This window comes from Colius striatus, chromosome 4 (assembly GCF_028858725.1).
Source record: "Colius striatus isolate bColStr4 chromosome 4, bColStr4.1.hap1, whole genome shotgun sequence".
NCBI classification, from domain to species: Eukaryota; Metazoa; Chordata; class Aves; order Coliiformes; family Coliidae; genus Colius; species Colius striatus.
This window is the reverse complement of record NC_084762.1, coordinates 8,284,692-8,297,631: the sequence shown is the minus strand read 5'-3', so window position 1 is coordinate 8,297,631 and position 12,940 is coordinate 8,284,692. Positions and strand designations below refer to the sequence as shown.

At 35.9% G+C, this 12,940-nt stretch overlaps 1 protein-coding gene across 1 annotated transcript in view; it reads left to right on the top strand.

The window, feature by feature from the left end:
• DNAH5 (dynein axonemal heavy chain 5) overlaps positions 1-12,940 on the top strand; it is a 107,344-nt gene that overhangs the window by 73,636 nt on the left and 20,768 nt on the right. Inside the window, exons 55-65 of the mRNA XM_061994820.1 lie at positions 485-752; positions 1,300-1,531; positions 2,537-2,651; positions 2,905-3,081; positions 4,851-5,054; positions 6,639-6,818; positions 7,916-8,053; positions 8,500-8,635; positions 9,373-9,689; positions 10,226-10,381; positions 10,906-11,088. Of these exons, the coding sequence (XP_061850804.1) occupies positions 485-752; positions 1,300-1,531; positions 2,537-2,651; positions 2,905-3,081; positions 4,851-5,054; positions 6,639-6,818; positions 7,916-8,053; positions 8,500-8,635; positions 9,373-9,689; positions 10,226-10,381; positions 10,906-11,088 (2,106 nt within the window). The remainder of the gene's footprint in view (positions 1-484; positions 753-1,299; positions 1,532-2,536; positions 2,652-2,904; positions 3,082-4,850; positions 5,055-6,638; positions 6,819-7,915; positions 8,054-8,499; positions 8,636-9,372; positions 9,690-10,225; positions 10,382-10,905; positions 11,089-12,940) is intronic.

Genomic DNA, 12,940 nt, shown 5'->3' with positions numbered 1-12,940 from the left:
TCAAGGGGCACACTTTCACAAGCTGCAACTCAAATATTTTTATTGTTACAGTCTTATAACAAATGGAAACAATCCATTATACTAGGTTATAGTGAGACAAACCTAGTGTGGAACTAAAAATGAACATCATTACACACAGAGAAATTGTCTAAGTCAGATCCTTTTAAATGGTTTCTCAAGCTGTTGAGGACATAGGAAAGCTTAAGAATGAACTGAAGTTTAACAAAATGGTCTGATAAATTAATATCTCATTAGTGTACACTTACTTTTTTTGTATGGTAAATTTATGTCCAGAATGGATGAGATGGCTTTGCTGTCTGTCTTGTAAAATTTCTAGTTTAAAGGACTGCAGTGAGTCCTAATAACTTCAGTGTCTGAAATGTATGTTTCTTCCTGTAATGCTATGTATTAAATGAACTTTCTGCTACATACTCTATTTTGGATTGTCTGATAAAGTGTGAATAAATCTCCCTTTTTCTCAAAGGTGTCCAACTTATTTGCACGTGATGAAGTAGATGAGATCATTAGTGACCTCACATCCACCTTCAAAAAGGAATATCCACGGAGACCTCCAACCAGTGAGATTCTGTACGACTACTTCATGACTAGAGTCCGTCAGAACCTTCATGTGGTTCTTTGCTTTTCACCAGTAGGAGAAAAATTCCGATATAGAGCCCTGAAGTTCCCTGCTCTAATTTCTGGATGCACCATAGATTGGTTCAGCAGGTGGCCTAAGGATGCTCTAGTGGCAGGTAAGTGGAGGTTTTGTCTTTGCAGATATTCAGTTCTCTGACCATTGGTCATGAAATTGTTTTAAATGCTTTGAATTTTACCAGCACACTGGCAGATGAAATTTAGTCTGTTTCAAAAATGAATAGAGATGCTTTTTTCTTTAAAGCTTGGTATATTAAACTCTTGAAATATTTATAACAAAGGGAAGGTTTTGAACACAGTTTGAAGAAGAAATTCCCCTTGAAGGTTGCTTTTAGGTATTAGTAAAGAAAACAAAGTATTACTAAGGAAAGAGATTATTAGTGACTGTGCCTATAATCAGGGATAGAGAGAAAAGCTTTAAGTACCCAATGTCCAATTCAGAGAGAAAAAGCAGCTGCACACTTTGAAGGTGACAAAATACCACATCACTGACTATACTTTCTACTGAGGAATGTAGAATAATGTTAAGAACGTGACAGTGGAGAGTGAAGAAGACGGGTTTCTATGTTTTATATTGCCTTGTCTGTAATCTAGGAGTTTTTCTTGGATATTTACTTATATTTATGTTTTCCTTTCTTTCCTAAGTATCTGAACATTTCTTGTCCTCATTTGATATGGACTGCACTGCTGATACAAAGAGGGAAATCGTGCAGTGTATGGGCTCATTTCAGGATGGAGTGGCAGAGAAGTGTTCTGATTACTTTCAGAGATACAGACGTTCTACGCACGTGACTCCCAAATCCTACCTCTCCTTTATTCAGGGATATAAAACTATGTACAAAGAAAAGCAGGCTGAAGTGCAGACATTAGCAAACAGGTAAACTGTTCACTTTACTACTGTCTTTCTGTAGTTTTCTTCCTCAGATAGGGCTAGTCTGATAGGCTGCTTTTCTTTGAATGGCTTGTCTCTTTTCACAGCAAAAGGAATGTCAAAGAATGACAAACCTTTAAGAAAGACTCAAACTAGTTTATTTCACTTTGAAACATTTTTTGTCTTCAAAGCCAAATAGAGTTATGAATCTGTAGTTACTCCATGAGTGAAGACTGGTAAAACAGAGAGGTCTGGTCCTGTTTTCTACTTTCTGACACCTCATATGTACCAGATTAGTTCACTCATGTCAGTTTCTTTCACATCCTTTTGTTTTGTAGTCTAAATTGCTTTGGCAGGTGTTACTCTTTATCTGTTCTCCTGTATTTGTTTAGCTAAGTATTGCTTAGCCTTTGCACTAGTAGGCTCTGTAGAGGCTACTTAGACTTGTCTGAAAAGACCAAAGCAGGAATACTGAAGGGATATTTTAATGCTGAATGGGAAAAGCATAACCTAATGATGTTTTTCTGTTGCTCTTTTTTTGGTTATTCTTGATTTCAGTATTTTGATTTTATTGGTGTTTTCAATATCCTCTTTATCAAGAAATAGTGATTTGAGATATTTCTCAGGATTCTAGTGACCAGAAGATGCTTTCTACTCGATAGAACGATCTTTTGAGTTTCAGGTTAGAATTTAACGAGGACATTGACATACATGGAACGAAAGTATAGGATTTTAATGCATGATGAGAGAATACTGTTTGAGTTAGAAGTGGGGCAAAATTTCAAGCCACAGACTCTTTTTATGTCATTCTTTATTGTTCACTTTATTGATTCTGAAGACATCAGACACTTATGTGAAAGTTCCTGTACAAGTTTTATTTTTGGTGTGAAACATCTTTTGCTAGTGTTCGTTCTGACTGATGTGATTCATTCTATCGATGGAATGATTTGGAAACTGAAGTGTAAATTACATAGGGGATTACATGCTTCTTATTTCACTTTTTAACTCCAGAGTGAATACTGGACTGGAAAAATTGAAAGAGGCCTCTGAGTCAGTGGCTGCTCTAAGCAGAGAGCTGGAGGCAAAAGAAAAAGAACTTCAAATTGCAAATGAAAAAGCTGACATGGTATGTAAAACCTTCAAAAGTGCACTGCTGTTTGATTTTCTTCCTCACTTTATTTCTCATATTTTAAAAAGATTAATCAAGTAAAAAGAAGTTAATTGTTGAGGAAAAAGGGGGATCTTAGAAACTTACAAAATATGATGAAAGTGATCTCGTTTGAATTTTCTGGTTCTGGGATTCAACAGATAAAATTTTACAGCAGACATGAATATATTCTCGGTTTAATATTTGGCATGTGGGTTTTCTCACATTCTAGGTATTGAAAGAAGTTACTGTGAAAGCACAGGCTGCCGAGAAGGTGAAGGGTGAAGTTCAGAAAGTGAAAGACAAAGCTCAAGCTATAGTAGACAGTATCTCAGTTGATAAAGCCATTGCTGAAGAGAAGTTGGAAGCTGCTAAGCCTGCTTTGGAAGAGGCAGAAGCAGCCTTACAGGTTAGTTCCTGAACCATGTATAACATTATTTTATTGCTTAGAAGATGAGCTCCTTTGAAAACAAATATGAGACTGCAGGTACATCTCATAACTCATAAATTGATAGAAAATATATGCAAATAATTATACTTCTTTTGAAGCTCTTTGGGTTCAGTTTTGGTGTTTTGTTTTTCACCACCTGAGCATCAAATTCCCAATAGTCTCTTTTTCAGAAAAGGACAGATTTTAACTTTCATTTGACACTGAACTTGGTATGTGATGTACTGCAGGTTGATGTCAGACCAGTAACTGTATATTGATACTGTTATAAAACAGTTTGTGTACAATGAGTACACATTTCCATGTAAAACAGATAGAATTCCAACCAAATCTAAACCTCCTGTTTTGTTTTAAGTTTTCACCAATGAATTGCATCTTGAATAAATTTGCTGATCCACTCTGTAGTGGTTTTGCCTGGGCCAGTTTTTGGTAGCAGAGGGGCTACAGGGGTGGCTTCTTTAAACAAAGAGCTGCCAGAAGCTTCCCTTGTAGCTGATAGGGCTAATGGCAGTCAATTCTAAAATGGACCCTGCAGCTGACCAAGGCCTGGCCAATTAGTGATGGAGGTAATGCCTCTGGGATTAACATAATTGAGAGAGGAAGGAGTTGTTGCACAGATGCTGAACTGCAGCAGCAGAAGGGAATGAAAATGTGAGAACAACATTTCTGCAGATATCAGTCTGTGGGGACTGATAAGAAGGAGAGAGAGGAGGTGCCCCGGTACTGGAGGAGAGATTCCCCTATGACCTGTGATGACACTATGCCCATATCTTTATATGATGAATTATTAATGACTAAAGAAGACTAAATGTTGCTGATCTTGCATAGCATTTTAAAAAAAAGTCTGTTCAGATGATTATATGAGAACGTCCCTCAAAACTTTTCTGTTGTGAGCAGCAGTAGTAAGATTTGAAGTAAACCAGGGAGCTGGAAGCAAGGGAAGGAGCTGGCATCTGCGACCTGATCTAGGTGAACCTGCTTCTGCAGGGGGGTTGGACTAGATGATCTCTAAAGGTCCCTTCCAACCCCTACCATTCTATGATTCTATCTCAAGAGATGGAAAGGAATGAAGGGAAAACCTGAAGAACAGAAAATCCTCAAAGGTTGTTATGTGATTTACTGGAAGGTTTTCCTTTCCACTTGAGAGACTTCCAACAGTTATGATGGTTAAAGGCTATGGTGACATTCCTTTAAATCAAAGTATTAAAAAGCTAGTAGGAATAAATTTTCATGGCTGTTTGCTTTTCTCCCAGGCCTGCTTCTAGAACAGGAATGTTCCCAGTAAGGTAAATCAGAAGGGTGCAAATCTGTATGTGTATCAGACCTTTTCCCTGGTTTCCTTGATTAATCTTCATTTGCCAATGAATAGAACATATTTTCATTTCTAGACTCAGTTTCTGGTCAACTTGCATTTAAAAAAACTCAAAGGGCAGAATTTCAAGATGTTTCTGTTTTGCTCTTTGTTTTGTTAAAAATGTGCATAGTATCAAATTTTTAGATGCTGCTGTGGAGGTGTCAGAGCAGAGTAACTGTTAGGAGGTAGTAGTGGGAATCTGGTTGGAGGGTCCTTTTAGCTTCATGCTTTTAGGACGTAAAATTCTTTCCAGTCGAAAATAACATGAATAGTATTTTTTTCTCCAGTATATAAATACTGTTGGTGAGCTTGTGCTCTGTGTCTTATTAAAGAAACAATAACAGTAATTTCTTTACCCTTTGTTTAAAATTCACAGACAATAAAACCTGCAGATATTGCCACTGTCCGCACCCTGGGTCGCCCTCCTCACCTCATTATGCGGATCATGGACTGCGTGTTACTGCTCTTCCAGCGGAAAGTGAACAACGTGAAAATCGATCAGGAAAAATGCTGTACCATCCCATCATGGCAAGAATCTTTGAAACTGATGACAGCAGGGAACTTCTTACAGAACCTTCAGGTACTTGGGCAACCTTCTTTTTGATATTTTTTTTAATGTAAGCAAATAAGGGACAGGATTTTCCCTAGTGTTCAGAGGAGAACAAATGTGTAAGGGGAAGAAGACACACAATAGATCTGAAATCATAGAATCTTAGAATGGCAGGGGTTGGAAGGGACCTTTAGAGGTTATCTAGTCCAACCCCCCTGCAGAAGCAGGGTCATCTAGATCAGGTCTCATAGGAACATGTCCAGGTGGGTCTTGAAGACCTCCATGGAAGGAGCCTCCACAACCCCTGCTAAGAGCTTAAAAATAAGTATGTCATAATGAAACAAACTTGAATCCTTCTGGCAAAGTCAGGTCATAAATCAATTATAGTTTCTCCCAAGTAATGCAATGAAATTACTTTCAGTGGCAAATGATTCAAAGCTTTAAGAATTTGTGTTGAATAGTCATTACTTATCTGTTTCATTAAACCAGATACCTAACTTTTCATTAATTTTCAGCATTGCAGCTTTTGCAGCAGCTTGCAAAATTAAAGTTGATTATTGGGTGTGCAAAATCAGGGGTGGTTTTTTTTCTTGTTTTTTAAGTTTGGGATATTCAGCTCTGGGATGTCCAGGGACATGGGAAGAATAACTGGTGAATAAATCCCTGGTCATAATTTAAACTAATAATATTATGATTAATCTAGTCAGAATAAATTGTACCTTGTCCTGCCTCACTGGATATTTTTACCTCTAATTTATATATTATGAGTTTACTTAACTTGTCTCTGGTCCAGTGGGAAATCACAGATGACAGGCTTGACCAGCTTTGTATGGTTAGTAATGCCATGGATGCCCTTGATGCAGTATTCGCATTGCATCCACTCATAAGGATTTTCACTTTACTGAGGGCAATCAACGTTTCATTGCTTGTACATAAACAAACCTATCTATGCCTCAAAGTACTGCTGCTTTTCAAGTTCAGTAGTGATGGACTTTCATTATACCTTGTAAATAAATATGTTTAGAAGACCAAACTTGGATAGAATAATTGTCCATCAAAATAAATTTGAGGGAGAAAACTGAGATCATTTAGGGTTGAAAATTGACCCTCTCTTCTTTCTAAAAGAAAAAAAAAAAGGCTTCAAAATTAATTCTTAAAATTGAATCACACTCCACTAATGAGATAAGGTAATTTAAGGAGAAGACAACTGGCTTACTCTTGGAAAGGATTGTTCTGTAGAATGCATCTTCATGAATCAGAGCTAAGCTCTTCCTTTTATTTTTGAAGATTAAGTTACTCAGTCTTAAGAAAAATGGAATTTCAAGCAGGATATTTGTAACATTTTATTTAGACAATTAACGGTGTAACAGTAATAGATAATGTAAGATAGCAAAAATCATGAATGGAGGCAAACATTTTTGCATTTTGTTAGAATATAGAGCAGAGTGGAATGACTTTGGCAAGCTCTCTAAGATACGTGAGACAGAGAACTTCATATTAGCTGTTTGTGAGCAAGTGCTGATCTTGGTAGTGTTTTGTGGGTGCTGAAATACAAATGTGTGTAGTTTAAATATATTACATATGTTACATATGTATATTGTACTTTTTTAAAAGCAATTTCCAAAGGATACAATTAATGAAGAAATGGTGGAACTTTTGAGCCCTTATTTTGAAATGGTGGACTACAACATCGAGACAGCTAAGAGAGTATGTGGCAATGTTGCTGGCCTTTGCTCATGGACCAAAGCTATGGCTGTATTTTTTTCCATCAACAAAGAAGTATTACCTTTAAAGGTAAGTCTTTTAATCAGTGGGAGGCACACTTTGCTAATTCTTCTCCCCACTAGTGTGCACTTGTGGATTTCATAGGGTAGAAACATCAGCTACCTTATTAAAACTAGTGAATGCTCTTGTGGGAATTTACTATCTTGAAAATAACAACTCTACAGTAAATATATATTTCCAATGTACTACTGCTTGTATGTTGTCAAAGCTATGAAACAGATTGTGCAGTTTTATGCTTTTGGGTCTCTGCTGAATGAGGTTGAAGGAGCAGTCATCTAGTTTAATTCACCATTGCAATTGCTTTAAGTATGAAAAAACTTGAGATCTGGTTCTTTTACTGTTCTGAATCTCACTTCATAAAATCATAGAATGTGTAGGGGTTAGAAGGGACCTTTAGAGACCATCTAGTCCAACCCCCCTGGAGAAGCAGGTTCACCTAGATCAGGTCACATAGGAACATGTCCAGGCGGGTCTTGAAGCCCTCCAAGGAAGGAGACTCCACATCTTGCCTGAGCAGCCTGTTCCAGTGCTAATAATAAGACTGTACAGAGATTCTTCAACAGTGTTATTTAAGGACAGGCAGGCATAAATAGTTTTTAAAAGGTAAGAGTGAATATCAGGAAGAACATGGTCAATCATCCTTTGAACACAGAATACCTTGTATATATAATAGGAGCAACCAAGTATGAAGTCAGATTTGTAGTTAGAGATAATATATTTCATTAGATAATATATTTCATTAGATATTATATTTTATTACATAAAGCATATTGGTTGGAGAAATTAAATAGGCTTCTAGTGGCACCAGTCTTTTTTTGTAGGCCAGATCAGGCTAACTTTTGTGTCAGATGAAGAATGGCTGGTATTCCCAAAGGATTTCTAATGACTTTTTCCAATTGATGTTAGAACAACTGTTTAACTGCAGCTACCTCTAATAAGAAGTCAGTTTGTTCTACAATTAAAAAAAGAAGTTTTAATCAATGATGAAATTTCTGGAGAGCAGTTTGATTTTGAAATGTAGTACAGTAGAACTTTTTGAGATACATGATAGCAAATGCTTTGAGGTACTGTGTTTATGAATACTGTTACCTTTGTATGCTTCATAGGCTAATTTAGCAATCCAGGAGAATCGCCTAACCACTGCTATGCTGGATCTGCAGAAAGCTCAAGAAGAACTGGGTGCCAAGCAAGAAGAATTAGATATTGTGCAGGCAGAATATGAAAAAGCAATGAGAGAAAAGCAGGTGAACTCTTTATAGAAAAGAAGTTGCCACTCTTATAAAGAAAACTTAATGCATTCTCTCAATGTCACTATTATTCTTCGGAAAGAATGCTGATGGACAGAGGATGAGAGATACTATTTGGATAATAGCTCTTTGGATCCATCTCTCTCCTTTGCTACTGATCCTCACCTCTGCCCCAGCTTGAATTATTTTTTTGTATGCCAACATGAAAGTTAAGAGCAGAAATATTAAGAAGTTGAATGGTATTTATGACAGATGTTGATAATTTGTCCTGATACATTTCTTCCATCCCACTTTCCATCCTTCTCTGGACAGTGCTATGCTTAGGAATATGTTTTGAAACTGTTGTTTAACTGCTGGTTTAATGAAATGCTGAGATTTTTCTGGTCCTATCAGAGACATGATCATAATCCATATTTCTTGTATGTGTGTACGGTTTTCTCTAGACTTTACTTGAAGATGCTGAGCGTTGCCGTCATAAAATGCAAACTGCCTCAAGTCTTATAAGTGGTTTAGCTGGTGAAAAAGAGAGATGGACAGAGCAGAGTAAAGAATTTGCTATGCAGACCAAGAGGCTAGTGGGTAAGCTTTTGTCCACACCTTTGAACTGAAAAGTCAGTCGTAAAATAACTTGAAAAAATCTAAAACACATTAGTACTCTGTATAAAAGTAGAGTTCTTTTCCAGTTTGAATCCTCCATTCTTACTTTAGAGGTATAAAATCCCCCAAAACTATGGATTTGTGAAACTTAGGAGGGCAATTTTGAAGCTGATCAGATGAAAACTTAGTATCTCCATAATGTTATATTTTATACTTAATTTTAAATTTAATTAATAATTGTAATTGTTTTGTTCTTAATTGATTCTCCTAAATAGAGGTCACTTTCTCCCCCTAAAATATTGGTTAAGCCCAATCTCATGATTATGCAAGGAAATGATGGAATTGGAAGTTTATGAGTAAATTTATTCTGCTGTGTCCTGCTTGTGCAGGATCTGGTATTTGGAATAGTATTGTGTGTGTGCACATGTATTGGGTTGATCTTGGGTGGCTGACAGATCTTGAATTGTAAGAATCTCTTGATTCTTACAGTATTGTTGTAGGGGAAAGTAAACATGGCATCTACCGAAAGGTAGCATTGTCTTGCTATGTAATGAGCCTTGGAAAAAAAAGGTTGGTTTGCTGTCTTTGTGGGTCAAAGTGTGTTTTTCAGTTATCAGCCAAACCATAGAACAACTAGAGAAGAAAGCAACTCATTCATGAATTGAATTGGCAAAGTTGCAATGATTTGGTTTGTTTTTTCTCTCCTTTTTCTCTTTAAGGTGATGTGCTCTTGGCTACAGCTTTTCTGTCCTATTCTGGTCCTTTTAACCAAGAGTTCCGCAGTCTACTATTAAATGACTGGCAAAAGGAAATGAAAAGCCGGAAAATCCCCTTTGGTACCAACTTGAACCTCATAGAAATGTTGACTGATGCTCCAACTATCAGTGAATGGAACCTGCAAGGATTACCAAATGATGACTTATCCATTCAGAATGGAATCATTGTTACTAAAGCATCTCGTTATCCTTTATTAATCGATCCACAGGCACAGGGTAAAATTTGGATTAAAAACAAGGAAGGCAGAAATGAACTTCAGGTAATAGGAATGCCTGTACTTTCATAATATTTAGAAACTCTTAGCAAATGCCTTTTCTATAAAAAATATAAAGGGCATCTGTGATTTGCTTTGGTAGATTTGAGTATGGGTGGAGATGAAAACATACATTTGAATCTTATCAGTGACTGGGGAATAAGAGCCCTAATCTTGGACTTAACTGTTGCAATTTGAATTAGGGATGTTATCCATGATAAAATTGAAGGTGATAAAAGATAAAAGACTTTCTGGTCTAGGTGCACTCATGGGATATCAAATCTTTAAGAGCTCTAAACTCCTTTGCTTCTGCTTTCATAGATGGGAAATAAAAGTTCATATTCAGTGCGATCTGCAAACATGGTACATTGATGCTGCCTTTTATTGTGGTCACAGTTTTTGCCTTAATCCTTGTCTAAGCAGAGGATCACTGGCTTTGTCAGTAATTTAAATACAATTAAATAATTTATAAACATAAACCAAGTGGAAAATTTTGATAACTTAGCATACTGTAATACATAGCTCTGTGATTGTATTTTTAGATCACTTCTTTGAATCACAAGTATTTTAGAAATCACTTAGAAGACAGCCTTTCTTTGGGAAGACCTCTTTTGATAGAAGATGTTGGAGAAGAACTTGACCCAGCACTTGATAATGTTTTGGAAAGAAACTTCATTAAAACAGGTTTAGACAGCAAGGTAAAAATAAAACAAGTGAGAAAACAAGTGGAAAAACAACTCCCCTTCCCGCTTAGCCTCAAATAAATAACTCATAATAAGTATATAGTATTTAGTAAGTATATCACATATGTACTTATTATATAAGTGTATATATAGATATTTAAAGGATAGGTACTTATATAGTATAAGTTATATAGTCTATAGCTATAGGAGATGGAACTCATCTTTGCATTTCATTAATTCTAATATGGAAAAAGTAGAGTTTAAATTTAAGATGACAAATAGTCAATATATTTAACCTGTGGAGTTCCTTATCCCTTTGCTTATGACAATTTCAAAAAATTGAAACAATCTGTGAGTCAGTTACTTAAAGTGTTCCATAGATGTTCTCAATAAATTCTTTGCATCAGATGTACAATTTAAAGCCAAATTTTAATACCTTTTAAACAGAAAAACATAACCTTTGTTTCTATATGTTGTGTCTGAAGAGTGTGTCCTGGTTTTTAATATCTCAAGACTTCTTTTATAATGTTTTTCTTCAGGTGAAGGTTGGTGATAAGGAAATAGATGTTATGAATGGCTTCAAACTTTACATTACTACACAACTGTCAAATCCAGGTTATTCTCCTGAAATTAGCGCTCGAATCTCCATCATTGACTTTACTGTGACCATGAAAGGTCTTGAAAATCAACTCTTAGGCAGAGTCATTCTCACAGAGAAACAGGTAAAAGAATTAATTGTATCTTTCTTTCTGGCCATATATCTTACATTTACCTGTAAAAGGTTTTACTTTCACTTCCAATTTGTTACTCTCTATTCCAATATTACAGGTTAAGATTCTAACTCTATTATGATGATTATTAATATAACCTATTCATGATGGATTAAAAACTGGCACAGAACAAATGGACTCATTCAAGTGCAAGTTTTTATTTTTCTTTATTTTTTCAGCTGTATCATATTTACTTTATATTTTCTTCCTTTATGAGTGATAACATCATGAGAATGGCTGATGGAAAGGAAATAATCTGGAATAAAACCTGATGTTCTTTACATACTGTGGAGCTCATGGCAAAATAACCTGGTGCAAAGTATTCAGACTTAGTTACTTCCTTACCCCCAGGCAAAAAGGGATAACTAGCTATTTTGACATTACAGATATGTTAGTTGAGGAACATGCTACCATACTCTGGAGGAAGATGTTTGGTATCTTTTAAACTATTGGACACCTAATCCCTGTAACTATAAGGTCAGACAAAGATGAAGTCAAATGAGACACTATATATCTATGATGCTGTATTAGTAAATAAGGTAATAGTTGCAATTTACCTTCACTAGATAGGAGTTTCTTGGTGTTCCCTTATTGTAGTGTGTGTTGAGGTTCTCTCATCAACTTCCCTCACCTCCCCCTCAGTGTGAGATGTTCCTCGTTAATGGCCTCACTCTTGTTATTGTCAAGTAGTTGCACTTCATTTCTGATCAGTCCATGGCTCTCATGAGAGAAATCATAATCATTCTGTGAAGTCTTATGTTTTGTCAGACAGCTTCATTGCACTGCTATTTTAGCTCCTACCAGTGACAGCTTGTCAACCCACCATGTGATGGAATTATCACTGTCTGTCTGAAACACACTGTGATGTGTATATTCACAGAACCTCATGCCAAACTTCACTTCTAGGCCCTACAGTATGGTGCCTCCCTCAAGACAACAGTCATTTTATCAGAAAATTCCTCCAGTCCTTGCAGTTGCTGTGTGCCTGCTTGGAGGACACAGAGGAGCAAAGAGCTTAATTTTTTTCAAAGGTGCCAAGTAATGAACTCAAGTTGAAACATGGGAAATTCTGATTAGATATTGGGGAAAAAAAAGATATTGCATTGAGAGTGGTAAAAACCTGTTCTTCAGGGTTTGTATGTACATTTATATTCTTTTTGCCATTCTACTGTCTCTAATATAGTTCTGCATTTAGAATGTACAAGATTTAGAAATGCAGTGAGGAATAGTTTACAGCACATCATTGAAAGATTCTGCAAAGTCTGGCTTCCCATTCCTTTCTTTTTTGATGTGGCCGTTGTTAGAATCTGTATGTCATACATGTCGAAGAAGTAATTGATTATTGATAAGAACATTGGTACTGATTTCTTCTTTTCCACCAGAACGTTAAACCAATTTGCAAGTTGAGATGTGAGCATAAGGTCAAAGAGTAGCTGATATATCTGTAAAAATTTAGTTCTACTCTATTTCTTGGAATAACTGGATTTGAAAGTCTTTATGGATGTCTGAATATAGTATAATTTATTATATATCTAATTTATGATTGTTTTTCATACATTGACTGTTATGCAATTTGACAAAAACCCTGCTTATTTATTTAGTGTCGTAGAAACTGATATGTCAGATTAGTAGCAGAGTTATATTATACATGAACTGTTTATGGATTTTTGAATTTTCACATTCATATTTCAAGACTCATGGTGGAAAAAGACTCAGGTTTTTTGTAAAGAACGATGCACTTGTGAATCATTTTGTAACACAATAATATGAGCTGTCTAACAGCTTTTATATTTTCTGAATATTA